This window comes from Monodon monoceros, unplaced genomic scaffold, assembly GCF_005190385.1.
Source record: "Monodon monoceros isolate NGI ecotype Baffin Bay Population unplaced genomic scaffold, NGI_Narwhal_1 Super_Scaffold_21, whole genome shotgun sequence".
Classification (NCBI taxonomy): Eukaryota; Metazoa; Chordata; class Mammalia; order Artiodactyla; family Monodontidae; genus Monodon; species Monodon monoceros.
In genome coordinates, this window is record NW_021703778.1 from 69,866,114 (window position 1) to 69,891,925 (window position 25,812).

Consider the following 25,812-nt stretch of genomic DNA (forward strand, 5'->3'; position numbering starts at 1 on the left):
CCCCCTTCCCCCTCTCCCTCTCCCCCTTTCCCTGTCTCCCCTTCCCTCTACCCCCTTTCTATACCCCACTCCCCCTTCTCCCTCCCCCTTTCCCCTCTCTCCCTGTCCTCTTTGTGAGGAAGGGCCTGTGGTGCATTTGGGGGTGCAGGGGCTTTGGTGCCAGCCTGGCGTCGACACTGATCCACCTCTGCTCTGTTTCCTCTGGACAGTTCTACCTCCTGTGTTGGTGCCACGCCACACAGAGATCCCGGCCGAGTTCCCCCCGCTGGACGACTACAGCCATTCCATCCCCGAAAACACTAACTTCCCTGCCGGCATCGAGCCCCAGAGCAATATTCCAGGTATGCACACGTGGGCAGTGAGGCCGGCCCAGGGGGCGGGGGCCAGATAGACCCATCACCCGGTCTCTGCACACACGCTGGGCCGAGGCCCCTGACTCAGAACTGCATCCCTGTGGGGAGAGGACCCGTGGCCTTGGCTCCCCACTCACTAATGATGCTTTTCTTGGCACGGAGGAGCGGCGGCGTGACCCTCCCGCCGAGGCCTCAGTGCAGTCATTTATTTTGGAAGCGGAAATAGCAACGCTGTGTTTCTCTCACCGCCCTCGCGGCCGGGGCTGGAGTTCAGGCAGGATCCCCGACAGTCTGGGGGCTGCAGAGGCAGCGGGCGAGCGGAGGGCCGAGGGCTGGGCAGTGTGCGGAGAACTGGCCCTGTAAGTAAGCCCGGGGAGGGTTACAAGCTGGGTGGGAGGTTTTATTCCACTGGGAGAAGCGGGCTGTGCCGGCAGAGTGCCAATGTTTTTAGAAGCCCCTCATTTACATGCAAATAATGTGTGAATCACCAGCACTCTGGGCGTCCAGGAAAACTGCTCGGCGGAGCTTAGCCAGTCCCAGCGCAGGTGGCCGGGCAGTGATGTGCCGCCTTACTTTCAGAGCTGGCTAGTTTGGACGCGCCTTTCACCCTGAGTGAGCTCACCGTGCTGAGGTTGACCGCGGGCCTTTGCGCGTGGGTCAGAGTGTTAAGGAGGGACCCGCTTTACAAATCCAGGCTTACAGATCCTTCACAGGTGGTGCGGGTCCCTAGGGGTAGGTTGCCCACTCTGTTCATCCAGCAAAGCAGAGAGCTGAGTCAGGGTCTGGGGGTCATTCAGAGAAATAGATCGCAATCTCTGCTGTCATGGAACTTGCATCCCACTTCGGGAGCTAAGACATCCTCTCAAGAGACAGCAGATAACCATGGATCTGCACACGGGTAGATAGTAAAGCTAAAGGGCGCTTTGAGGCTGTTGCCCTTCAGAGGACAGAGATGAGTGAGGCAGGGGTGAGTCCACTGCCTCCCTGGGAGGGAGGCGGAGCTTAAACCTAACCTTGAGGGATGGGGAGAAGTTTAGCCCGGCAGAGGCTGTAGGAATAGGCATTTCAGACTTGGGAGTCAGGGATGGTGTGAACAAAGGTGGTCATGATCCAAGTGGGGAGCAGGAAGGAAGAAGGGCATGAGGAAGGTGGGAGCCAGGGATCCAAGGCCCAGAGCTCCTCGGCGCCTACCCCCTGGCATAATGGTTTGAATGTGTGAGTTTGCAAAGGGCATCTCAAGAGGCAAACCAGAGAGGCCATTTAATGAACCACCTTCCTTTCAATTCCCAGAAACCCCACCCCCAGGCTACTTGAGTGAAGATGGAGAGACCAGTGACCACCAGATGAACCACAGCATGGACGCAGGTCAGAGTCTCGTGGGGCTCTGCTCCTAAGCCTGAGTGCCCGCCCTCCCCCATCCCTCCCTCTGTCCCTCCATCCAGTATGTACAGAGCAATCACTGGGCTCGGGTCTGGGACAGAGGAGGGGCGAAGCCGCTCACAGTTCGTGGGGGAGACCGACAAGACAGCCCGCAGTCACTGTGCCGTCTCATATGTGCCCTGATGGAGGATGCCGTGTGGCATCAGGGCACAGAGCGGGGCCACGTAACCCAGCCTGGGGACGGGGCGTTGGGGGTGCCGAGCATCACCTTGCAGTGTAGGTTTCTCTCGAGTGGAGTGTCGGAGACGTGTGGAGTTTGGCCAGGCCATCAGGGCAGGTAGAGGGTGTACCAGGCAGAGTCGGGGGCGTGGGCAGGAGAGCTGGTGAGTTATGAGATGGCTGGAGTGTACTCCTCCAGAGACAGGAGGGCCCCTCACTCAAGGATTCGAGTGTGGCCAGGGGCTGAGGAGGAGCCCCCACAGCCTTTAAGCAGATGAGATGCTGCTGGCAGTAGGATGCAGGGTGGGCTCCATCACCTGAAATAGCTCAGGAAAGCCAAAACAGAGGCAGGGTCTTTGCTAGTGGCAGTCGAGGCCCCGAAGCATCGATTTTTATGTGATGACCAAATGTGATCTGTGTGTTCCTGCCGTGAGGGACCCAGCCCAGTCATCTCCAGCCACATCTCCAGATGTTCCCGCCTCATTTGTTAAGGGACCAAATTGGCTCCAGACCAGCAGTTTCTTGAATTGAACCCCAGCTGCCACATCGCATGTGCACTGTGTTGCGTGTGGTTGGGTGAGGAGGAGGGGGCCGAGCAGATGTTCCCTCCTCCTGACGGCGGGCATGCCTTGTACACACACAGCCGCCTGACACCGTGGGGCCACCTGCCCTGCACGCAGCCCAGAAGAGAGCGTAATTCCCCAAAGAAGGATGCGGGAGACTTGCATGTTTACCGTAAACGTGGTCACTTGATATGTAGCCTGGGCATCATGGCCCTTGGGGTTTAGCACGCATACCCTGACACACCCCTGGTAGGTGGCTGACAGCGTGGACCCAGCCGGAATGCATCTCGAAGACCTCTCTGTATTCAATGCCAAGTGGCCGCTGTAAGGGTACAGCTATGAAACGCTGGCATGGGAAGCAAGCCAGCTAAGCAGGATTTCCACAGATGCTGTATTGCTTCTCCCTCTCCTTCCCCCTTCCCTCGGGGTTGCTCTTCACGTTTGTGGAATGATCACAGGCAGACCTCCGAGATACTGTGGGTTCACTTCCAGACAACCACGGCAAAGCAAGTCACACAAATTTTTCGTTTCCCAGTACACGTAAAAGTTATGTTTACTGAGCACATACTATGTGGTAGCGCCTCATTTGGGGCCCGAGGATCACCTTGTCCAGCCCTGCTTCTCCCCGGACATGCACACAGGTCTGTTCAGAACAGTGAGAAGGTCCCCCTGCCTTCCTGGGTCTCCGTCATTCGGGCCAGCACAAATCAGAAGACCAACATTTACTGAGCACATACTATGTACCAGCTATGGTATAGGCATTTTCATAGGCACGATCCCACTGCATTTCCACAAATCACACGATAGGTGGTATTCTCCCCATTTTATACCTGAGGGGAAAAAAATCAAGGCTCACAGAGGTCGAACCACTTTGCCAAAGTCCCATGGCTGATAAGTGGTGCCATGTCCAGACCCCGTGGCAGATTCGGAAGCTCTGCTCTTTCTGTGACTCTTCCACATCCCTCCGAAGATTGGGTGCTAGGGGTGAAAAAGAAACCCATGGTTCCTCCCGGGTCCTCAAGAAGGTTACAGCTGAGTTAAGAGCAGGCGCAGACCCCCGTTAACAGCTCAAGGCAGCGCAAGCTTAAGGCCCAGCTGTGCGGACTGTAGACTTCAGGGGGTGGAGCCGGGGCTGAAATCACAGGGCTGTCAGTCAATAAGCAGCTCTCCAGAGCTGGAGCCCCATGGGTGCAGGGACAAAGGAGGGGCCAGCCCAGTGTTGCTTTCTGGAAGAGCAGTCGCTTGGTTTTCGGAAGGCTGACTCCCTGTGGGTTTTTTTCTTTTTTCGGGGGAAAAAACAGGTAGAGTAACGATATTAGAGTAGAAAGAATTGGCTAGTTAGGACTTTTTCCCACGTGTAGCATCACGTCAGTCTGGTTGCTGAGTTGTGGGGTGTCTGAGGCAGCTCAGTGAGTTTCCTGAAACCTGGGGAAAAGGCTGCGTTGGTATTTGCAGGTCCTAAGCCGTGTGAACAAGACTGGTGAGGTCTGGGCAGCTGCAAGCCTTACCTTCGCTGCCCGGGGTCTGGAGCAGCTGTGGAGAGGGTCTTCCCTGCTCCTTCTGTCCCTCTGGGGGCTCAGTTAACAGGGAGGGTCAGTGTGAGGTCTGTGCACCCAGGCTGGGAATGCAGCAGCCCTGTGCCCGGGGGCTTGGTTAGAAGCATCAAACCATCAAGTTGTGGAAGAGACTCCGAGGTCACCCTCTCATCCATTGGTTCCACAGATGAGGAAGCTGGGGCCCGGGGAAGGGGAAGCACAGGCAAGGATGTGGGGTTTGGTCTTCTCCTGGACCGTCGAGGCTCAGTCCAAGGTTTTCTTCCTGCCCCACCTTGATGCAAATGTTCTGTCATCTGGCTCCCCAGGCCAACAGTCTTTTCCGAAGTCTCACAGCTGTGTCTCACCTCCTAGGTTCTCCAAACCTATCCCCGAATCCGATGTCCCCAGCACACAATAACTTGGGTAAGTAGCTCTTTGGATGACTCAATCCCCCTCTAGCTGTAGCCCTGCCTGGTGGCCCGTGTGTAGAGGGGGCCCTGAAGTTGAGGCTCCCCTACTCCGACCCCCACCATCCGCCCAGTGCAGCCCATCAGGTTTCTGGTTACATTGTTTCTGGGGTCACCCACAGAACGGGAAACCTGAGAACAGTGGTGGCAGGAAAGGCAGCCGTGTGCCAGGTTTGTATTTCCCCAGGGAGGCGGTTAGACACGAGTGAATGAAAAAACCCCGAACCTTGTGCTTAAGAGACACGAGGGTCTCCGGTCAGTGAGCATCCGTGTGTGGTTTGATGCAAAGCCACAGGCAGCGGTGCAGACCGCAGCCCCCGGCTTTCGGGGACTTGTTTCAGATACATTTACTTGGATTTTATCTGAGCGCCTCATCTGACGATGATGTCATTTTTATTTAAAACAGTACCATATAATGAATTTGGGGGAAAAAAAAAAGCCAAGTTACCTATAATCCCCCTGCCCTAACACAAATATTTTTGTTTCGTCTCGGTCCCTCCGATGTTTGTGGATCAGGCACATATATTTGTGCTTTGCCTTTGAGATGATAGTTCATATCCACCTTTTCCCTCTGTCTTCTCGTTGTTATTTTGTAAACACATTTCCGTACTTAGATGACTCGTTGATCATCTTGCATTATCTCATGATGTTTTGGAGCAGCTGGGCCATCATTTCCACAACCTTCCCTTAGATGTTTGATTTCTGGGTCATTTTTCTGAGATTCACTTTTCTAATCCAGGAGCATCCTTTGGCTTCAGTGTGGGGCCTGCCGGAGGGCTCAAAACAAATTAAATATTTGTTCAGTTTTTATTGAGGGGAATTTTTATTTCTGTGTTGGTCTGGTAGCTTTAGAAAAATGTGAGTTTGGTTCTTTTCCAGCCTGTATTGCTGGGTTTGATTTGTGGCTCAGGAAAAAGAAGGAGTTAATATCCAAGCTTGGTGAATCAGAGTGGATTGGCCTGGCTTTTGTTCCCAGTTGTTCCCAGTTCTTGACTGATAGCATCAGATGAAGAAAGTCATCATTTGGAACGTGGGGAGCTGCTTGAAAACCTTTTGATACAGGCTGACAAGTGGGCAGTGTGAACTGTAACTTTGGGGGATCTGTTTTATCATCTTTGTAAAATAATACCACTGTGAGTGTTGGGCTTTACAGCGGGAAGGTCACATTCCCGATGTGAAAGGACTGATGGAGTTTTTAAACACAAACTCTGAAGGCTGGAAGCTATGTTAACCCTTGAGAACTTAAAGGCCATGAGTGTGAACTTGACTCTGGGCTTTCAGCTTTGGAGGCTGAGCCCTCTTACCCCACCATGGCCACGGGCGCCCTGAAGTCGACAGACATCAGAACTGGTGCTTGCCTTGGCAACCCCACTGCCAGACTTGGTGGTTCAGGCCGCAGGTTGTCCTGGGCGGGTACTCACTGTGAATTCCCCTCGAGATTGCGTGGACCAGGATGACAGCATGTTCTTGAACTTGGCCCCGAGGCAGAGTGCCCTGCTGGCACAGTTCTCCCTTGCTTCTCGTCTGAGGGTCAGGAATTCTTAGGCCATTTCTTCCAAAGGAAGGGACAGCCTCCAAGCCTGGTGGGCAGAGAGGGGGTGCCACTCGGCTGGGAAGATGTGAATGTGGGGGACAAGTCAGCCAACAAGCCACGGTAGGACTTACGGCGAGACACGGGCGCTGACAGGCCTGGCTTCCTCTCTGCTTGCCAAGCCCTCGAACCCCCGCCTTCACCCATTCAGTACTGTTGGTAGGGCCCCTACCATCTCACAGCCTCTTGGCATCGTAGCTGCAAGGGGATGAAAGGATGGTGATGAAGATGGCAAACATTTCTCGAGAACTTGCTATTTACTGAGCGTTGTTCAGAGTGGCTCATGCATGTTAACGGAATCTTTGTAACAACTATCTAAGGTGGTGGTGCTGTGATTTTTCATTTTATGGAATAGGAAACCAAGGAACGGACTGGTTAATGAACTTGTCCCCTTCACGCAGCTAGAAAATGGAGAAGCTGGCTTTGAACTCAGGCCATGGGGATCCAGAACTTGTGCCCCCATGTGCGGCAGGACCCTGCCTTTGCTCGGTCACTTAGACTAGCTCTCCCCCTTTTCACTCAGAAGAACTAGGCTCAAGGAGACACCTATGGACTTACAGTTGGGAACACATGTCAGGTGTGAGGGCTCTGGTGTCCCATGTTGTCCCTGGCTGGGAGCCCTCCGTGCTTGCCTGTCTCTTCCTCACTCAGTCATTCTCTGGGCACTTCCTGCTTGGTCACCGTATGCCAGTCCAAGTGGGGGAATTCAAAGAGGCGTCACAGACCCTGACACGAAGGTGCTTTTGGCCTTGCTGGGATAAATAAGGCAGGACGATAAATACTTTTTATATAAGACAAGAGGGGGCACTTCCCTGGTGGTCCAGTGGTTAAGTCCGCCTTCCAGTGCAGGGGATGTGGTTTTGATCCCTGGTCGGGGAACTGAGATCCCACGTGCTGTGGGGCAACTGATCCCTCGCGCCGCAACTCCTGAGCTCATGTGCTACAACTAGCGAGAAGCTGCAACGAAGAGCCCATGTGCCGCAATGAAAGATCCCATGTGCTGCAACTATAATAAATAAATAAATAAATTAATTAATTAAAGCAAGAGGTAGGTGCAGATGAAGTACCCTGAGGGTTCAAAGGAGCAAACCGTGGCATTCCAGTGGGGACATCATCCAGGGTGGCCAGTGTCTCCTATGTATTAACTCGTTCAGTCACCATTTGCTGAGTTCCTAGTAGGTACTGATGCTGGTGGTCCAGAGCCAGGGAGGACGTTTAGGCGTTCACAGTCTGGTGGACTGGCTGGAGGTGTCTGTCCACCGGTGATGCACTGTGCCCGGTGCCAAGGGAGCAGCACACAGGAGGGAGGAAGTGTATGTGCCCAGGAGGACAGTGCCAAGTAGGGTGGGGGGACCTTGGAGTTGTGATGACCTGTATGAGCTGGGTCTTGAAGGACAGGTGGGACACGGTGAGGCAGAGAAGGAGGGAAGGACACTGCCGATGGAAGCAATGGCGTGAAAGGGTGGGGTAAGCTCGGAGGACAGCTGGCGGTGTGGTTGGTTGGCTTGTTGGGAGGCACAGTGGAGAAGATGAGGCTCGGGGTTGGCGGGTTGAGAAGAGAGCCCTGAGGGCCACCCTTACGTAGCCCTGTCTTGCCTATAGGATAAGGCAAGATGGTGGGTTCTGAGTTGGGGGTTGGTGGTTGTCTGACGGCAGCTTCATAATGATTAATCTGGCCACTGTGTGGAATTTAAAATCTAGGGGAAATTACTGGGGCTACCCCCCCCCCCAAATACCCACTTAGGAAGCTGTAGCGCTGAAGGAGGCTGAGATGAATGCTTTAGAGAAATGGCAGCGGGAGAGGAGAGGGCGTTTAAGAGTGTCATGAATCATTGGCATTCATTGACCAGCTTTAACTGGGAAAACGATGACGCTTCAGCTTAACTGAGGCAGAGCCCCAGGAGATGGGACGGGGTTTGGGGCGAAGGGTGACAGGGAGATGCCAGTGCTTGCCTGTGTCCAGGAAGCGGCAGGACGGTCAGGAGAGAGGCTGTGGCTGGAGGTGCAGCTTTGGAAGCCATTAGCATGTTTGACAGCCTTGCCCAGAGTGGAGTCAGAGACATGATTTTGTCATCAAATGAGTTTGGAAAGCCTATACTGTGCCCCCTCCTGGGCCCCCCAGGGCACCCGCAGCGTAAAGCCTCTGAGAGTCCTGCAGAAAGGAGGCCTGTTTGGTCCAGCGTTTCTCCCACGGGTCCAACCGCTGTTGGAACACTTTTCTCTTACGATCCCATTGACCCTCCCATAGATCTCACTTTGGAAACACTGATGAAGGTTCGGCTGAAGTCCTGGGAGTGGATGGATTCAGTGGAGAGGGAGACCCAGCTCAAGAAGGAAAGAGGGCTGAAGACAGACTCACGGGACCCTCTTGGGAAGAGGCTGAGGGTCAGGTGGAGGGTGGGGCCTCAGGGAGGGGAGGAGGTGCTGAAGGACACAGTGGGCGGGTTCTGCAGAGATGAGAAGTGAGAAGAGAGCTCCTCGTGAGTTCAAGGGCATCCTTTGGGGATAAAAGGCTGGTGGGGTGGGCAGCACGCAGCAGCTCCCTCTGTGTTTCTCCTTTGTGGCTGGCATGTCCCCAACAGTAGGATGCTGACAGGCACGCGGAGAGCTCTCCCCGGAGAGAGACAGGGCATCTCAGGACACCTGTTATTTCTAGTAAAGGAGTTATTATACAAAAAGAAAGCAAGCATAGGACATCGGGCTGCTGCTTCATTTCCTCCCTCCTCCAGGCAAAAGATTGCACCTCCTGCCACAGTAAAGCCACTTGGGGTGCCTCGTGGAGGTGCCCCATGAGTGACTGAAAGGCAGCTCAGCTTCTGGCTAGGGGCAGGCTCTGGGGAGGTCCCAGGGCTTTGTTTTGCAGGGAAGGGATGTGAGCAGGTGATGTTCCTGTTATTACACATCATGCCGGATGAGTCACCTGGAATTTCCTAAGGATTTAGGTCAAGGATTGGAGCAAATGGAGGGGAAGGAGGAGGGAGGCGGAGAGAGAGAAGAAAGATAACGAGCTGGATCCTGCCGGTGAGTAAAGTTGTTCTCTGCTTTAAAGTGAGACATCTCGGGAGGGGCCTTGACTGGGGGAAACGAGGTACCAGGGAATGTCCTGGGGCAGTGGCTGAGCTGGAGTTTAAGGAGGTGATGGTTTCCCGGAGGACCTTGGGCTGAGGCTGCCTTCCTCTCCTGCCAGGAGAAGGGGGCCCTGGTGGCAGAGTAGCAGGAAGGCCCCTGGGCCCCGAGAGATGGCAGGGGCCCACGTTACAGGCCCTACCTGATCCCAGGTGTCTTGGGCTGCTGCAGAAGTTCTTTTCTGAGGCCTCGTTGGGCTTTAATCTTCCATAGCTTGGGACACCACAGGCAGGCATCTTCACGGCAGGACGTCGGCTGCCGGCTGGACCGTCACGCTCCCGAGGGTCCATCCAGCTCTTAGACTTTTCCACTGTTCTTGGTTTCAGTAAACTGGTCCTAGGTTGAAAGAGCGTGGGGTCTTTTCTGTGTAAAACTGGGTTTGTTGCCCTAATCCTTGGTGAGACAAGTTGGAATTGGTGCCCGGCTGCTGGGACACAGCTGGCCTGGGCCTGCAGGGACCTAACCCTCAGGTACACAGGTGGCTCAGGCACAGGGGTAGAGGATATTTTCACAGCCACCTGCGCTGGGCCTCGAAGGTTGCGTCCTACATGGTCTGCTTTCAGACGAGGGGGACGAGCAGTCCAGGCAGGGGAAGTGCACATGGGGGTTGGGGCGTGGAAGCCTCCCGGCCTGAGGCAGAGCCACCTTCCGCAGGTGAGCGGGACGCAGACTAAGTCAGCCGTTTGTGATCTGACCTTTAGCTTTACAGCGTCGCTGCTCCCGGCCCTCGCCCAGTCCCTGCTTTCGATGTATAGTAGAAAGTTAATTTCCCCGCTCTGACCTCCCCCCCGCCCCTTTCGTTTACCGGATTTGGATCTCTCGCACATGTTTTTAATAGGCATCCCTTTGCCTTCTGGGTTTTATTCTGTTTTCTTTTCCTTAAACAAAACAGAAAGTCAGTGCCAGCTTGGAATGGGGCTCAGAGCTGAAGCCAGCCAGTGCGTTAGGCTGGCAGGAGGCCAGTCGAGAATTAAGTGCCCCGTGCTCCTCAAGTGGTCTGGCTGACACCGCACCGGTGGGGACAGGGGGCCGAGAACGGCTGCAGCGGGAGGCTCCTGCGTCTGCAACGCCTCTGCTGCAGGAAGAGAGATTGGCACAGACTCAGCAGTCTGGCCGAGAGCAGAAGCGTTTGAAGGGAAGGCCTTGGGCACACGCCATCAGCTACCACTCCAGGTGTGCTGAGTCCTTGGCTAGAGAAGCGAAACCACTTTCCACTGGGGCAGGTCACTTTACCCTGTAGAGTTGTCCTCCCAGAGGAGCCTGTGAGTGGCATATGTTCAGGGTTCTTAGAAGCAACCTTACGTAAAATTGCTTCTGCGTTTGTTGGGAAACTCTTGAAACTAGGGTAGGTTGGCTGGCTGGATTGATTGATACGGAGGAGGAGTAGCCACCTGAAGATGTCATTTAAGATTTAGTGCCCAGCCTCCCTGGTGGCGCAGTGGTTGAGAGTCCGCCTGCCGATGCAGGGGACACGGGTTCGTGCCCCGGTCCGGGAAGATCCCACATGCCGCGGAGCGGCTGGGCCCGTGAGCCATGGCTGCTGGGCCTGTGCGTTTCGGAGCCTGTGCTCCGCAACGGGAGAGGGCACAACAGTGAGAGGCCCGCGTACCGCAAAAAAAAAAAGATTTAGTGCCCGGGACAAGTTTTGTTTCCCCTGCAGAACTAGTAAGAATTGTCTGTCCACCAACCAGAGCCATGTAGCATACTGTGCTCCCTTTTTGCCTTGTCTGCTAGGAAGCTTAGACCCAAGTGGAGTGCTCTTTCAGGAGCTGTAACTTCATGGTTAGCCTGTTTATAGTCTTCTCTTTTCCAGGGTCCTGACTCTGTCTTGTTCGGAACCATGGTCTGGATAAGTCCTTTGGTAGGAAAGAAATGAGGGCATACATGAAGTTTAAAATAAAGTGCCATTCAAGGCATAACCCCGAGGTGGTGATCATACTTGGGTCTGCAGCTCCTCTTACAGAAGTGCCTTGAGGAAGCACCGAGGGATGATGGGAGGGAGAGAGGTGAAAGGCAGGGCTGACTGTCAGTTGTCTGCAGACAACAGCAAGTGCATGGCTGTGGTGCTGCTTCTGAATGTAGGTCGGCTCGTCCAAACAGCACTCCCTGAAATGGCAGCCTTCAGACTTTGCCTTGGCCTGACGGCTCTGTTCCCCCAAGTAGCATCTTCTTAATTATGTGTCAGGCTCCTGCATCCTGTGTTTTCCACAGCACTGTTCAGGGAGTGTCTGTGAGTTGCAGGGATGTTTAGATAAGGGCTCAGATCTGCTTGGGAGGGCCTCTTGGGCTAGGACCCCAAGCCTCTCTCTGATTCCGAGACACCTTGAAGCCCACACGTGCCCAGAATATGGTTCTGGCCCCATGTTACCCAATGGGTGGCCTGCTGGCTTCTCTTCTTTTGATGGGTGGGCTGAGTCAGTGTTCCTGGGAGCCTAGCTCGCTCACTTCTGCCTGGACTAAGCCCAGGGGGTGCTGGAAAAGGCTTTATAATTTGGAGATGAAGACTGCTCTGTTCTGTACTTGGCTAGAGAAGCCAAGGCCAGCCCAGATCAGCCATAGCTGCCTCTTCATGGTGACCCATGCCAGAAACACCATGACCTACATGGTCTGCTTTCAGTGGCTTCCAGTACACTGCAGTCACTGTTCAGACTGGGCCACTGAGGCCAGAGAGGGTCGTTATGTCCCTCAGGTTGCACAGCAGGGTCAGCAGAGCTTGCCTCTGGGAATTCCCCAGTACCTCTTGGCCCTGACACGTTGCCAGACCACTCTGAAGGCTTGGAGCGCACTTGGATTTCTTAGGTGGTGGTGGTGGTTTTTTTTTTTTTTAAGGTTTCCAAAGCAACACAGCTCACATTTTAGTGACCACATTGTTTAGAATATAGCTTATCTCATTGGAATGTCAAGCATCGAGCAAAGCCAGAGCCGGATGTGGCTGGCGTGGCTCAACCCAGCCTCGGGGGCACTGGCCGCAGGCCATGGTCGCTCCTGCCCCACCACACCACTTTCACCATTAAGTAGTGTGGGCCCTGGCAAGGGAAGGAGGGGCAAGGACACTTTGCTCCTTTCGGATGGAGGTCAGGACAAGAACAGGATCTTTTCAAGTTCATATAACCAAAATTATTATAACTTCTGTTAACACCATTTATTGAGTGCTTGAGGTGTGCCCCGCTCTCCACTTGAATTATCTCAGTCCCTCCACAAACAGCGCCTGGTGATAAAGGAGATTCTCCACTCTGGTGACCCGTGGGGAGATGTGGACAGCAGCACACAGCTGGCCTGTGTCTGAGCAGAGGGTGGACGATGGTCCATCTGGCCTTGAAGCTTGTGCTCCATGACCTGGTCAAACATCTAGGGCAGTGGTTTTTAACTGGGGCCTATTTTGCCCCGTGGAAGACTTTTTGCAATGTCTGGAGGCATTTCTTACTGTCACAGCTGGGACGGTGAGATGGATGTGTGCCGCCGGCATCTGGTGGGTAGAGGCCGGGGATGCTGTGCACATCCTAGAGTGCACAGAACCCTCTCCCCACAAAGACAGAATTATCTGGCCCCAAATCTCAGTAGTGCCGAGGTTGGGAAACCTGATGTAGGTGTCCTGACCCTCTAGCTGACTCTTCCTGGGTGTGTTGAGTGCAGGGATGTCACGGGCTGCAGCTCCTCCCGTGTGTGCTGACCTTCTCTTTACCCTTAGACGGGATCATGGGCGTAGACCCCAGAAGGAGATCAGGGCCACTTTGCCCTGCAGGGGGACCCGGGCCTCTCCTGGGCTTTACGCACTTTCAGAGGTCTGGTGAGCTGAGCAGAGGTTCTCGTGGGTTCTCGCTCTGGGAAGTTGCCCGGCGGGTGGTGAGCAGGGGTCTCCGGCCAGTGCTGAGACTTGGCACGGCGAGCCCTTCCCATCACTCTCACTGGCTCCCACAAAGACACGCCCTGGGTGACCAGGCGGCTCCACGTATATGTAAGAGCCAGAGCAAGTGACTCAGGCTGGAGGTCTGAGGCGGAGGAATGAGAGCAGCAGAATCCCTGATTCGCCAGCAGATGGTGGGATTCAAGTAGGCAGAGAGCAGGATGTGGCCCGGGGAGCAGTGCAGAGCAGAGAAGCAGCTGGAAGGGCTGGCTGGAGTACTGGGGAGTCCTGTCAGAGGCGTGGCACTGCTGCAAGTCAGGAAGGACGAGGGCCCGGCCCAGGGCCAAGAGGATGGACCCTAAGGTGGGAGATGACACACAGACGGGCAGGAGGAGGGCAGGGGTACCTGGGCAGGTGTGGAGCCTGGAACAGCTGGAGGTGACAGGAGGCGTAGGGAATCACGGGAAAGGTAATGTGGAGGCACGTGAGGGGAAACCTCTATTTCAGGGGTTCCCACCTCTTCTGAGAACCACCCCCTCACAGGATGGCAGTTTGCTCTGAGGAGCCCTTGACCGAGACACAGACTGACAACTAGGATAAATTCAGAGCTTCTTTTAGGTGAGTTTGTGTCTTAGCCACCCCGACAGATGGCATCTGGATACATCTGGAAGATAATTTCCGCAGTAAGAGGCAGGGACCCAGTTCACTCTGTAGACGGTGCCTAGTGCCTGGTGCCTGTGTGGCTGTAGACGCGACCCCCTGGGCCGCACCAGCCTTGTCATTTCACAGGCTTGGACGCTGCCGCCTGACAGGCTAGGAGTTAGCCCACGACCAGGCAGAGCCAGAAGCTGCAAGCCCTTCTGGGAGGCAGAGATCAGCATGGGTTACTCTGGGGACCTTGGGAGAGAGGCAAATGGTGTGGCCAGACCGCAGTGGGCACTCCTGGCCTGTCTGGTGCGTTTAGCCAGGTGCTTGTTGGTCTCAGGGCCTTTTGGGTTTGACCCAGCACCTCCTTGAATACTACTTCAACCCAAGGCCAGGCCGGGCGGGGCAGGGCCTTTGTGAGCTCAACTAAATAAAAAGTGCCAAGGCCAGTGGAATGCTTCTCCCAACACCTGAGGATTTTGTCCCACTGGATCCTGCGAGTTTTACACAGTAAAAGGGTGGGGGGGATTCTAATGCCCTGAGAGGTGGGGAAACAGGCTTCTGGAGCATCTAGGGGACCCCATCCAGGAGCTCAGGGGCTGGGGGGCCCCCTGACCCAGCGGCCCGGCCTGTCTCCTCAGACCTGCAGCCCGTCACCTACTGCGAGCCGGCCTTCTGGTGTTCCATCTCCTACTACGAGCTCAACCAGCGTGTTGGGGAGACATTCCACGCCTCACAGCCGTCCATGACAGTGGATGGCTTCACCGATCCCTCCAACTCAGAGCGCTTCTGCCTGGGGCTGCTCTCCAATGTCAACAGGAACGCGGCCGTGGAGCTGACGCGGAGGCATATCGGTAAGGGGCGGCCGCGCTCCCCCCCGTGACACCACCCCGCACCCCAGCCAGCACAGCCCCTGCCAGAACCCACCAGCCACCACTGTGCGCCTCCCCCGTGCCCGTCCGCCAGGCTCCGTATTGCCTTGTTTAGGGGCCAGACAGGTAGAGTTCCGGTTGCTTGATCGTTCCCACTCAGAGACCATTTCTGAAAATTTGAAAGCCACAGAGGAGGACAGTTGACTTTCTTGAGAAAGGCAACCGTGCAATTCTCTTAATAAAAATACCCTTGAAGTACTGATAGGTGGACAAGTATATAGTCCACCTTGGAGGAATGATATTCTCTTCGTTCACTTCATATATGATTGTTCTAGGAACGTAGAAGAGGTGGAGAGACCAGTATTGCCCGCCTCCGGGACACCACTGCTGCTAACACTCTCTCCTGACACCCAGCACGTGGTGAAAGATCACTTAGTTTAGGGAGGATGAAGCCTTGCTGTGTGTCACTTGGTTTGCTCATAAAATTATCATGCTGAGGATGTTCACAGCTTTGCGACCCAGAGTCCTAGAAGGGCCGTAGAGATGGTGGGTATTCTCAGACATTGTTCAGGGCACGCAGGGTGGTCAAGGGGTTCCAGAGTAAACCCAGGAGCTGGGCAGGGCAGCAGGGGTCTGGGCACATGTGAACCAGAGCACCTCTGCTCTTGTTTGTATTGTATCTTGCGCCTTCACAGAAGATTTCATTTGGACAGAGGGTTTTACAGTCAAGAAAAGTTTGGAAGCCATGGGCCTGCGCCAGTGTGCCTATTTTCCAGGGAATGATAACCTGATGCCCAGGGAGGGGCAGAGCCCTGCAGAGGCCACACAGCGAGTGTGTAACACAGTCGGTGACAAAGAGCCCCCTCCTGCCCCTGAGCCTGCATCCTTCCCAGACAGCCTCCTACTTGCTTTCTTTTAAAAAGATCCCCGGTGGTATACACAGGTGTTTACTTACCCACTTTATACTTTTCTGTATTTAAATATAACATTTCAAAAATTACCCAAACATTTTTGTTCTTTGGGTCTGGGTCTTCCCACCTCCGCCTCCCGCTCTTGACCGACATAACTCCAGGGCGCCTCCTAGTGGCCCCCGAGTCTGTCAGCACCCTGGTGTCTGTGAGCCGCCAAGTCCTGTAGCACTGAGCCAGGAAGAACTGGGGAGTGGCGGGGCCGGGGACAGTGGTGGGACGAGGAGGCAGGCCTGCAGCCGGTCACCTGGTTTCCATCCCACTCCACGTTGCGCCTGTGAAAGCTGGCTCCATTCCCCGGCCCTCTGGGCCGCTGCCCCCAGGAGTGGGAACAAAGACCTTCCAGGCAGGAGAAGAGAACATCCCCTGGCTGAGCAGAGACTCGTTGTCAGAGGGTTTATATAACTTGCTTGAATTGCAGAGCCAATTTAAAAATAATTTCTGTCCATCTGGAGTGGATTTAAGAGATGAAGGGAAAGTAAATGATATAAAGCTATGGAATGTGTTAGAAAAATGCATCGAGGGGAGAAAGGTACAGGGAGTGGCACTAATTAAGCCATCCTTGCAGTGAAGGGCTCCTGGGGTATCTGCTGCCTCAGGAGGAGCTCTGCAGGCTGACTAAATGAGTTTCTGAATCTTGGAGGGGGAAGGGACCTAGTAGTAGTAGTAGCAGCAGGAACTACTGCTCACCAGGCACTTGCTTTGTGTCTTACAGCAGCCCCATGAGGTAGGTATTATTGTTACCCGCATCTTACAGATGAAGAAACTGAGGCTCAGTGGCTGAGTAACTTGGCCGAGGCCCATGGCAGGTCATTGGCAGAGGCTGCTGTTAAGACTTACCAATGCTCTTTCCTCTCGTCGCCTGCCTCCCCAGCTTTGGCAACCTAGCATCACCCATCACTTCCCCATGTGTTTAGGCTTGGGCTCTGGGCCCCGTTTGCCTGGTGACCCTGGCAGAGAACCAGTCACTTGGAGCACCGGCTGCAGTTCTGCCTCCTTTGGTAGCCTTAGCTGGTGCCAGGACCACTCTGACCCGAATCTCTCTAGGGCGAGGCGTGCGGCTGTACTACATCGGAGGCGAGGTCTTCGCAGAGTGCCTCAGCGACAGTGCCATCTTTGTCCAGTCTCCCAACTGTAACCAGCGCTACGGCTGGCACCCAGCCACCGTCTGCAAGATCCCACCAGGTACCACCACCGACATACCCACCCTTTCCCTGAGGTCCTCTCCTCTGCGGCACATGCCTGGGATGCTGGAAAGGTTTCTTCTCTCTTACCTTTTCTCCTCATTGGTGTTCGCACTGACAATCTGGAGATGCTTGCCTTGGGTTTTCTGCCTTGCTGTCTTATTGTGACCTCCCCGAACCTTTGGGGAGCAGACGCAGCATCTGACAGATCTGCCTTTGATCTCTGGGTACCTGTTTATTGCCTGTGTGCATAGATGCTAAGATAGTATGCCTGCTTCCTTCCTTTTCTCCCTCCCTCCCTTCCTTCCTAAAGCCATGCCAGATGCTGTAGGGGGATGGAGGGGTGCAGAAAGTCCTTCTGCTGTCCCCACAGACCTTACCCATCAGCTGAGTGTGCAAGGCAAAGACACAAATGTGTTTAATACAAGGGAGGGTGCTACGCACCACGCAAGCAGCGCAGGTAACGTGCTCTTGGATCCAAGGGGAAAAACACATTTAACTGTTAGGATGGATCAGGAAAGGCTTCACGGAGGAGAAGGCATTTGGGCTTGGAGCGGTAGGTAAGCATTAGGCATAGGGTGATGGTGGGGCGGGGACCGTGAGGGCATCCCAGGCAGAGGGAACGATACGGGCGAAGGCCCAGAGGTGATGGAGGGCAGGGCACACGTGGGCTGCACTCTGCCTGCAGTGGAGGCCGTTTAAACGACAGTTAGGAGACACGTTTAGAAAACATGATGGGACCAGGCCACGGAAGAACATGAGAAAGTTTTGCTTTTATTCAGGGGGACTGTTGAGGGTTTTCTGAGTAGGGCTACGAATCCCACCTGTACTCCAAGGGGTGGCAGGCTCACCCCAGAGGGTGGCTTGGACAGGGCCAGGCCTGGGTAGATGACCAGGCAGGTGGCTGATCTCATCCAAGGCCTCTTTATTTAGAAAGCTGAGGCAGAAAGCCCCTGCCGCAGCCCACTTCTCCCAGGGCACGCAGCCACAGAGTGTGGACTGTGCCCGGTGGGTAGTGTGTGGGGCTCAGTCCATTGCCTGCGGCATGTGTGTGGCATGTCTTCCTGCTCACTAAGTAGCAGGTGATGGTGGAGCGGTGGGTCATGGGCTGGATCAACTTAAGAATGCGAAGAGTTTGAGATGCTCGTGGTGCTCTCCATTTCTGGAACGTCATGTGGTTGCGTTTGCAGAGCACACGGCTACCTTGGGGCTCACTTAGTCCTCACCAGTTATTCTAGCTCTTCAGGTGAGGAGGCATGCTGAGGAGACAAGTTCAGAGAAGTTAAGCTACCTGCAAAGGACACACAGCTAGTAAGTGGCTGAGCCAGGATGAGCCTGGGGCCGTGTGCTCCTCTGCTGCTTGCTGGGCGGGGGCCGGAACTCACCTTGGGCTCTGCTTCACCCCTCTTCCCCTCAGAGAAAATGAGAAGAGGAAGTCCAGATGCGCACTTGGCTTTCTGCCCATCCCCCGGCCCCACCCTCTCCCTCTCTCTGGTTCCCGCAGAGCTGGCTGTGGTGCTGGATGTTATCTCATGGGATGTCAGAGCTGGGGGGCCTCTGAGGCCAGCCTCTCTTTTCACAAGGGAGACACGGGCTTAGAAGAGAAAGTGACCAGCCCAGAGTCACGCAGCAAGCCGAGGGGCCCAGTGCTGGCCCGTTAGTGTCACCTCAGCTCACTTTTTTGGGCATTTTCGGCATGTGCCTTTTTTTTGTCTTTTATTTCTCTGATTGACACATTCCTGGCACTCAGGCGGTAGGACTTCGAACAAGAGATTTACGGTAAACTTTATGTGTGCCTGTCTCTGGTTTTATGCCTGGAGTTAGGTACACACCTTCACTTTGCCGAGAATGTCACCCCACCCCAGCCTCGTGCCCAGAGGCCAAGGTGTGGCCCAGATCTCTCGCTGCCTCCTGGCCTGGGCAGAGGTGGATTTATTGGAGGAGCCCAGGTGGAAGGTGCCCAGGACCCTCTGCCCAACTCCTGTTGGCACGGCAGGCCGGGTAGCCTCTCAGCTGGCCCGTCTCTCTGGTGCTCCCTCCATCAAAGGGCAAGGACTCCTGTTCCCCAGGAGGTCGGCCATACCCGTACACCACGTGGGCCTTCAGGCTCGTGACCCTGCCTCTGTTCCCTGGAGTCTTGCCTTGGCCCCTTCGCCCAGGGCAGGGCCCACCTCTCCCAACCGTTTCCCTTGTTCCTGGGCTCACTTTACTGTCTTCCTCAGCCTTCCCACAGCTCTGGGAACTGGAGCTTATGGGCCACTGTTTAACTCTTGCCCCCTCACCTGTGTCAGCTGCATCTCCCCATCAAGGCGGTGATGGCTTCAGGGGCAGGGACCACATGGGCTCGCCCCCAGTGTGGTGCTGAGCGTGGAATCTGTGGCTAATATGGGAACACTGGTCTGGGTGACCCTGGGGGTGTGGGGGCCTTTAGCCAGGAGAGGAGCTCCGGACAAGTGCACTCTTTGTCCCCACGAGCACTGTTTTTGTTCTGTTGGCAGGATGCAACCTGAAGATCTTCAACAACCAGGAGTTTGCCGCCCTCCTGGCTCAATCTGTCAACCAGGGCTTCGAGGCCGTGTACCAGCTGACCCGGATGTGCACCATCCGCATGAGCTTCGTCAAGGGCTGGGGAGCCGAGTACAGGTCGGGGTTGGGGCGCTTGTCCCTGGGATGCGGGGACTGCAGGTGGCTCAGAACACAGAGCAAGGGCTCCCCAGAGATGAGCTAGGCTGGCCCTTGCCCCGAAGAGCAGAGGGACCAGGGATCCGAGCGGGGCCAAGTCCCACTAGACAAGGAAGAGCTGAGCAGTGCTCGCCCAGTTTCTCAGGAGCTGGGAGCGTTCCATCCTCACCACAACCCTGGGTGGGGATGCTGGCATTGTCCCCGTTGTACAGATGAGGGAACAAAGGCCCAGGGAGGGAAAGCGACTAGCCTGAAGTTGCATCATTTGTGGAAAAGCTGAGCCTAGAACTGTGTCCTCTTGGCGTCTTCCTCCTTGTTCGTTTTGGGCAGATGGTTTTAGGAAGACCCTCTCCGGGGAGTTAAGTCTTCATCTCACTGTTCCTTCTCTCCTCTGTGGCTCCATCTCTGACCCGGTGACCCTGAGGATCTAGGATATTAAAACTGAGAAGCAGGGAAGGGAGGGGAGGAGATTTGGGTGGTCCAAGGAACAAAATTTACTTGCTCAGAAATGATTTTTTCAGAATTTCTGAGATACTGGTTTTAACATGGCACTTGTCAGGGGTGTCCCTGGTTTGCTCTGTCGAATCTCTCGGGCCACTCTGGCGTGGGCTTAGAGAAGCCCGTTCCTTTTCCTTCCACACCTGGACAGGAGTTTCCCCTAGAGGCAGGTCTGTGTGCCCAGCCCCGACTCCGCGGCAGACACAGAGGTGCCCACACGTCAGCTGGAGCCAGTGCCTTGCAAGTTACTCTCCCCTTCTCTTCATTTTTCCAGATGTTTGGAATCCATTTTGTTTTGCAGTCATTCTGCACCCAGGCCAAACCCATTTCAGTCTTGGCTCTGGGCCACCATTTATAATGAAATCCAGATGAGCATGACTTATGGAAAGTCAGATTCTCATTAGAGGATTTCGGTCCATAAAATCCTCCTCTTTCATTTACCGTACTTTAGCTGCTGTTCTCCGTGTCTGCCCCACAGTGCCAGGGAACACAGCACCTTGGTCTCTGGGGTCTCTCTCAAATCCGGGATGAATGACCAGTTGAGCTATCCAAGTGGTCAGCCGTCGGAGAACTTACAACCCAGTTATAATGGCCTGAGAGTAGCCCAGGCCCCAAAGCCCAGCCTGAGGGACGTTTTAGCTCACCTTTTGGCCTTGGCTGAATCATTTAGGGAGCAAGAGTGGAAAGGTTAGAAAATCAATCTTCTTTTTAGTTGGGGAAGGGAAATATTTAAAGATGGACCTGGTGGAAAAGAGCCAGAGGGAGGTCCATTTGTTCCTGTTAGCACTCAGACTGCAGTCTAGAGGGCCACACTCAGGCACCCAGGTCAGGCAGGCATGCCAGGGCCGAGTCTGCAAGCCCATTTCTAACCCTCCACTCGGGAGAAGCGCAGGCCAAGCAAGCAGGGTGGTGACCTCGGGCCAGCGGCTCTTGACCTGGCGCGGCACTGCAGTCCTCCAGGTTCAAGTGCTTGGGAAGAGGCCCCTGCTGGCAGAAGCCTTTCCCTGGGGGCAGTGTGTCACCGTGCAGGACATACTGCCAGCACACCCAGTCCTGTGCAGCCCACCACATCACTGCCACCTGGCAGCACCGCAGAGCAACCTAACTGGTGGTGCGGCCCCTTCCCAGAACAGCCTCGCCCTCCTCCTGCCTCCTGGGCCAAGGAGAGTAAGGTTTCACCCCTTCCTGTGAGGTGGCTGAAAGCAGAGCCCAGGCCTCTCACCTCCAGCTGGCACCAGCGCCTCCGGCCTCAGCAGATAGCCTTTGCTCAGTGGAGGCCTTTGGGAGCCTGCCTGCAAGCTGCGTCATCAACCAGCCCGAATTTAGACAAAGTGCTTTGGGGAAAAGAAACGTGTGGTGTGCCTTGGTTTTTTCCAGTAATTGTTCCACGGCTCGCTCTGCTCGTAAGATTTTCCAAAATAAGGCCATAGATGGGAATTGTATCAGCACATTGGGGACCGACAGCATGTGGACTCTGTCGGCGCTCTGTAAGAAACACCCCTCAATCAGGCAGACCGCACGTCATCGCGGCCTGCTGGGGGTGGGTCGGGGCTGAAGGCAGGGGAGCTGTAGGTGCCCTCTCAGGACAGGGGGACCAGAGAGACCTTTGCTCTGGCTGAGGTTCTCCATCAGAAGCCCATCAAGGCAACCGGGGGGCCTCTGGGGTACCCTGGAATTTGCCTTACATGTTTCTCTTTAAGGGGGCCACGTCCTTCCCTGGTGCAGGAGAACCTGATTTACTCAAAGCCCTTCCTGCTTGGAGTTTGGCCCGGCAGTTTCAGCAAGTCAGTGGCACCTCCTCCAGGACAGGGTCTAGCAAGGCAGTCCGTATCTCTGGCTCTGGGAAGAAGCCTGTCACCAAAGCGGGAAAAGGCATTCTGACGTGTGTGTGTGTGTGTGTGTGTGTGTGTGTGTGCTTCTGGACATGCTTAACCTCCCCCAACCCACCCCTTTCCCAATGTCTTGCAGGAGACAGACCGTGACCAGCACCCCCTGCTGGATCGAGCTGCACCTGAATGGGCCTTTGCAGTGGCTTGACAAGGTCCTCACCCAGATGGGCTCCCCGAGCATCCGCTGCTCCAGTGTGTCTTAGAGACGCTGGGTGTGAAGGGGGAGGGCGGGGAGGGTGGGCTTGGGGAAAATGGCCATGTAGGAGGTGGAGAAATCAGAACTCAAATCACGGTTGTCAAAGAAGAAGAAATTTTTCTCCCTCAGCCAAAGTGGCACGAGCCTGTTTTACAGAACATGAAAGCAAACCCAGAGATGGATTTTTATGAACAGCTGTGTCTGCTGAACACATCTGCCCTTTGGCCCTGGTGTGAAGGGCAAGAAATGGCTTCTGCTCTGGTGGCTTGAGCAAACAGGTAGTATTTTACCACCTGCCCCCTCCCCCAGCCCCCTTTTCTTTTAATGACAGCAAACTGAGATGTCACTGCCCAACAGGAAACGGCCCTGTGGTCAGGACCGAGTGTGGAATTCGCCTTGGGCACTCTAGAGGCAGGGAGAAGCCGGCAGGCAGGGGTATAAGCGCACCTCAGGCCCAGCCCTCCTCTTCCAGTGAGCATTCCTGAACCCCAGCAGCGGCAGACCTTGCACCCTGGGGGCTGAATTGACTTGGGGTGGGGAGGAGTCTTGTCCGTCTCCACCCCTCGGGGAGCATACTGATTGGTGTGAGCGAGTGTGTCCAGAACCGAGCACACAGGGACCGGTGGGAAAAGGTGGTGACACCTCTTCTTTAAAAACACTCTTAAAAGTTGTCTGCATTTTCAGCAGTTGGAAGGACCTGTTGAGGCTCAAGCACGTAGGAAATGTATAGTTTGTAGCATCACGTTAATCTCAAAGAGATTTGAATTATGTAAAGTGTTCCCGGGAAGCAGGAGGCAGTTGTCCGTGGTGGTGTTCAGGCTGAGGCAGCACCACCACGGTGCGCGGGTCTCAGGTCACCTGTAAGAGCTCGCTCCGCTTTCTCATGCATTCGGCTACATTGGCTGATGTAGTCAGTTGCGTTAATTAAATGAACTTTATCGTATGCTCTTTTAAACCTTTGTTTTGTATTTAAAAAAAAAAAAAACAAAACCCTGGGTTGGCACGTTGATTGGGAAACCAGAGGGGGACCCAGCAACTTTTCCCCCAAAGTGAAGCTTTTCCAGGTTTTGTTGGGAAGACACCACCTGCCAGCACTTTTGGAAGCTGAAATTAACAGAAGCAAATTCACCAGGAGGGAAAGATCTCAGGCCAACACAAAAGCAAATGAAAGGGCTATTGAAAATTTTTTTTACACCTTTGAAAATTGCAGGTTTGGTGCAAAGAGGTCTGTCATCTTTCCCCTGGGATATGAGATTATCTAGCTCACAGTAGAGGATCATCAGTGACAACTCTAGCAGTTACAATGTGTAATAAGTACTGCTCCCAGTGGCAATTAGTGAGGAAACTACTATAAGTTATTTCAACTGGAAAAAAAAAAAGAGCCCTCTTCTACTGGCCTTTTGCAGAATACAGCAGATGGAATTGCCACTTGCAATTGGTACTTTATACTTTGCTGCTGTTTTTGTATGAAATGACTTATCCCATATTTTTGCATGGATTTCTACCAGGAAAAATAAAGGGATTTCCTATGGAAGTCCTGTCTTAATTGCAGGTGAAGGGAAGAAAGTGTACACTTTTGGCAGGTATAAACCTCAAATGTGATGACATTTCTGATGCTATGTGGAGATGTTGGGGGCTTCCTGGGTGCCTCACTTACAGGATCCTAGGCCTCTGAAGCTCCAGCCCTGAAGTTTCCAGGTAGGAGAGCTGCTTGCCAAGCCTCCAGAGGACATAGGAAGAGACAAGAGTACCTTGCCAGACCTGGGCTGGTCTTTGCGCAGGACTGTCGACACAGAGCCGGAGACGGTGTGTAGTCCCTCACTCCACCTGAGGGGGCCAGATACTGCAAGTCTGAAGTTCGTGCCTGGTATGAAATGATGGCGGACTGCTTCTTTTAGATACAGGAAATCATCTGAACCTCCTGCATGCGTGTTCCTGCTCCCAGTCTGGTCTGAGACTCATGGTATGACTTCTTAATTCCATTTTGGCCTCGGCTGAAGCCATCGTGGTGCCCCCTCTAAAAGCCATGGGGAGCAGTCTCTGAGGGCCCGCGTTCTCCACCTGCTAACGTGATCTCCTGTGAGGGCTTCCTACGGCGCACAGCTGTCCCCCAGGTACTTGGGAACCGGCTTCAGGTACAGCCCAATTTGGGTGATCTTGTTGGTCACATCTGGCTGCATTTGGATGGTGTCTCAGAACCCTCAGTGCTCAAAGCTAAAGGCTACTTCTAGGAGGCATGAAGTTTCAATTTTGTGTTTTTCCAAAAGCTACTTGCTTGGCCCTTTTTCTTTATAGACTAGACTGCTGGAGGAGGATGAGAGGAAAAAGTGGGGAAGCCCACCTTCAGCACCATTGAAAAGAAATTTGGTTGTACCCAGAGGTTAGGATCTGGTTTCATTCCCACCCTAGAGGCTGCGTAGGTGGCTCTGAGGCACATGTAATATTAGTGTCCTTCAAGTCATAAAAATAGTTTAAAAATCCTATCGCCTGAAGGCATTTATACATTGAAAAACTTAAAGGACAGCTGAAAGGGGCAGGAGGAAATCGGGGCAGTTCTGGGGGGTGACGGTGGCTGCTGGAGACCCTTTTCAGTGCCGTTGTCCAGGCTGCACAACGTGCCTCGTTCCCCTGCCCCGGGCTCCCCGCCAGGCCACCTTCACCTTGAGAGTAGCTATAGCGCGGGGCCCTAGATCCTGGCCTCAGCACCTCCCTCAGGAGCCAGCTTGTATTCCCTTTCCTCTCCGCCCACTCCCTCCCCCCTCCTAACTTTATTTAGTACTTGGAGCCTTCCAGTGCAAGTAGGTAGCCGCCCCAGCGGTTCGGGTTACAGGCCTGTGCTGGCCAGTCTTCTCTGCTGGCCACCTTCCTGGCAGGCTGCAGATCTGACATTCTGAGACAAGCCCAGAGTCAGGAGTGGGGACTTGGACTCTTAGGAAGAACAGACATGAGGGCAAGGCTGCTGGCAGACTTTTCCATTGTCCTTATGTTGTCTGTGCTGTATTTTTTTATTTACCATGGTGATTATTTTTTTAAATCATTGTTAATGTATTGGAATGAGCTGTAGCACGTATCTTGTGCTTAGTTTGTTTTTCTCCATCTCCCTCTGGCTTCCTAGAGTTTGGACGTATTCCAGGGCTAAATGCTTTTACTCACACCGCAGAAAAAGGTTTTCTTTAAGTAACGTGTGCATGTCATGCATGTATGTGAGTAGCTTGGGGAGACGGCAGATATCTGATTTCATTCTCAGCCCCAAGCTGCCATTTCTGAGGCTCCGTGAGGGTCTCTGCGGGGTGAGAGCTCACATTAGAGCTCTCATGAGGCCACTCTCTGTAGTCCTTAAAAGGAGAAGGGAGGGACAGGAATCTGCAGACTGCTCAAGGGACTGTTTACCAAGGGGGTTACCAAGTAGCAAGAGAGGGCATGAGTTTGGTTCCGGGCCCTGTGTCTTACTGTGTGACTAAGTGGCACAGTTGGGAGTTTTTCCCAAATCTACATCTTTGCTAGAAGAAAACCTCAACACAGCTAAGTTGTACCATTTTTCTTGGTGTGGCATAGATGTTCCCTTCTCGAACCCCCTTCAAGTCAGTCTTTCAGGAGTATCAGCCACTCCGCAAGTGGGTGGGAAAGCAGAAAAACGTATGGATCAAAAATGAGGCACCTCTGATGGAAGAGCGGGGAAATGACTTGCGCTACAGGCAACCTTTCAGAAACACAGCTACCACATGCAAAAACTCGCGTATTGTGTAAACTGGATTGAGAAATTCTCTCAAGTGATCCTGTAATTTTTTTTCTTTTATGCT

General features: G+C 54.2%; 1 protein-coding gene across 2 annotated transcripts; it reads left to right on the forward strand.

Annotated features, from left to right (window-relative positions):
• Nucleotides 1-163: 163 nt before the first annotated feature.
• On the forward strand, nt 164-25,627 carry SMAD3 (SMAD family member 3). 2 transcript variants are annotated; one of them, XM_029237006.1, is made up of 7 exons: nt 164-341; nt 1,644-1,718; nt 4,423-4,473; nt 14,365-14,577; nt 16,611-16,748; nt 19,246-19,390; nt 21,896-25,627. In XM_029237006.1, exons 2-7 carry the CDS (start codon nt 1,697-1,699, stop codon nt 22,017-22,019), a joined length of 693 nt encoding a protein of 230 aa, XP_029092839.1. In that variant the 5' UTR covers nt 164-341; nt 1,644-1,696; the 3' UTR covers nt 22,020-25,627. The 2 variants fall into 2 exon arrangements, with proteins under 2 accessions (XP_029092839.1, XP_029092838.1); XM_029237005.1 differs by lacking the exons at nt 164-341; nt 1,644-1,718 and having other exon boundaries at nt 1,755-4,473; nt 21,896-22,039.
• Nucleotides 25,628-25,812: the final 185 nt, after the last annotated feature.

Coding starts and splice junctions, on each gene's coding strand:
- SMAD3 (XM_029237005.1), top strand. CDS start 4,347: ATGCAAATGTTCTGTCATCTGGCTCCCCAGGCCAACAGTCTTTTCCGA. Junction 14,578..16,610: donor GCTGACGCGGAGGCATATCG/GTAAGGGGCGGC, acceptor GAATCTCTCTAG/GGCGAGGCGTGCGGCTGTAC. Junction 19,391..21,895: donor GGCTGGGGAGCCGAGTACAG/GTCGGGGTTGGG, acceptor AATGTCTTGCAG/GAGACAGACCGTGACCAGCA.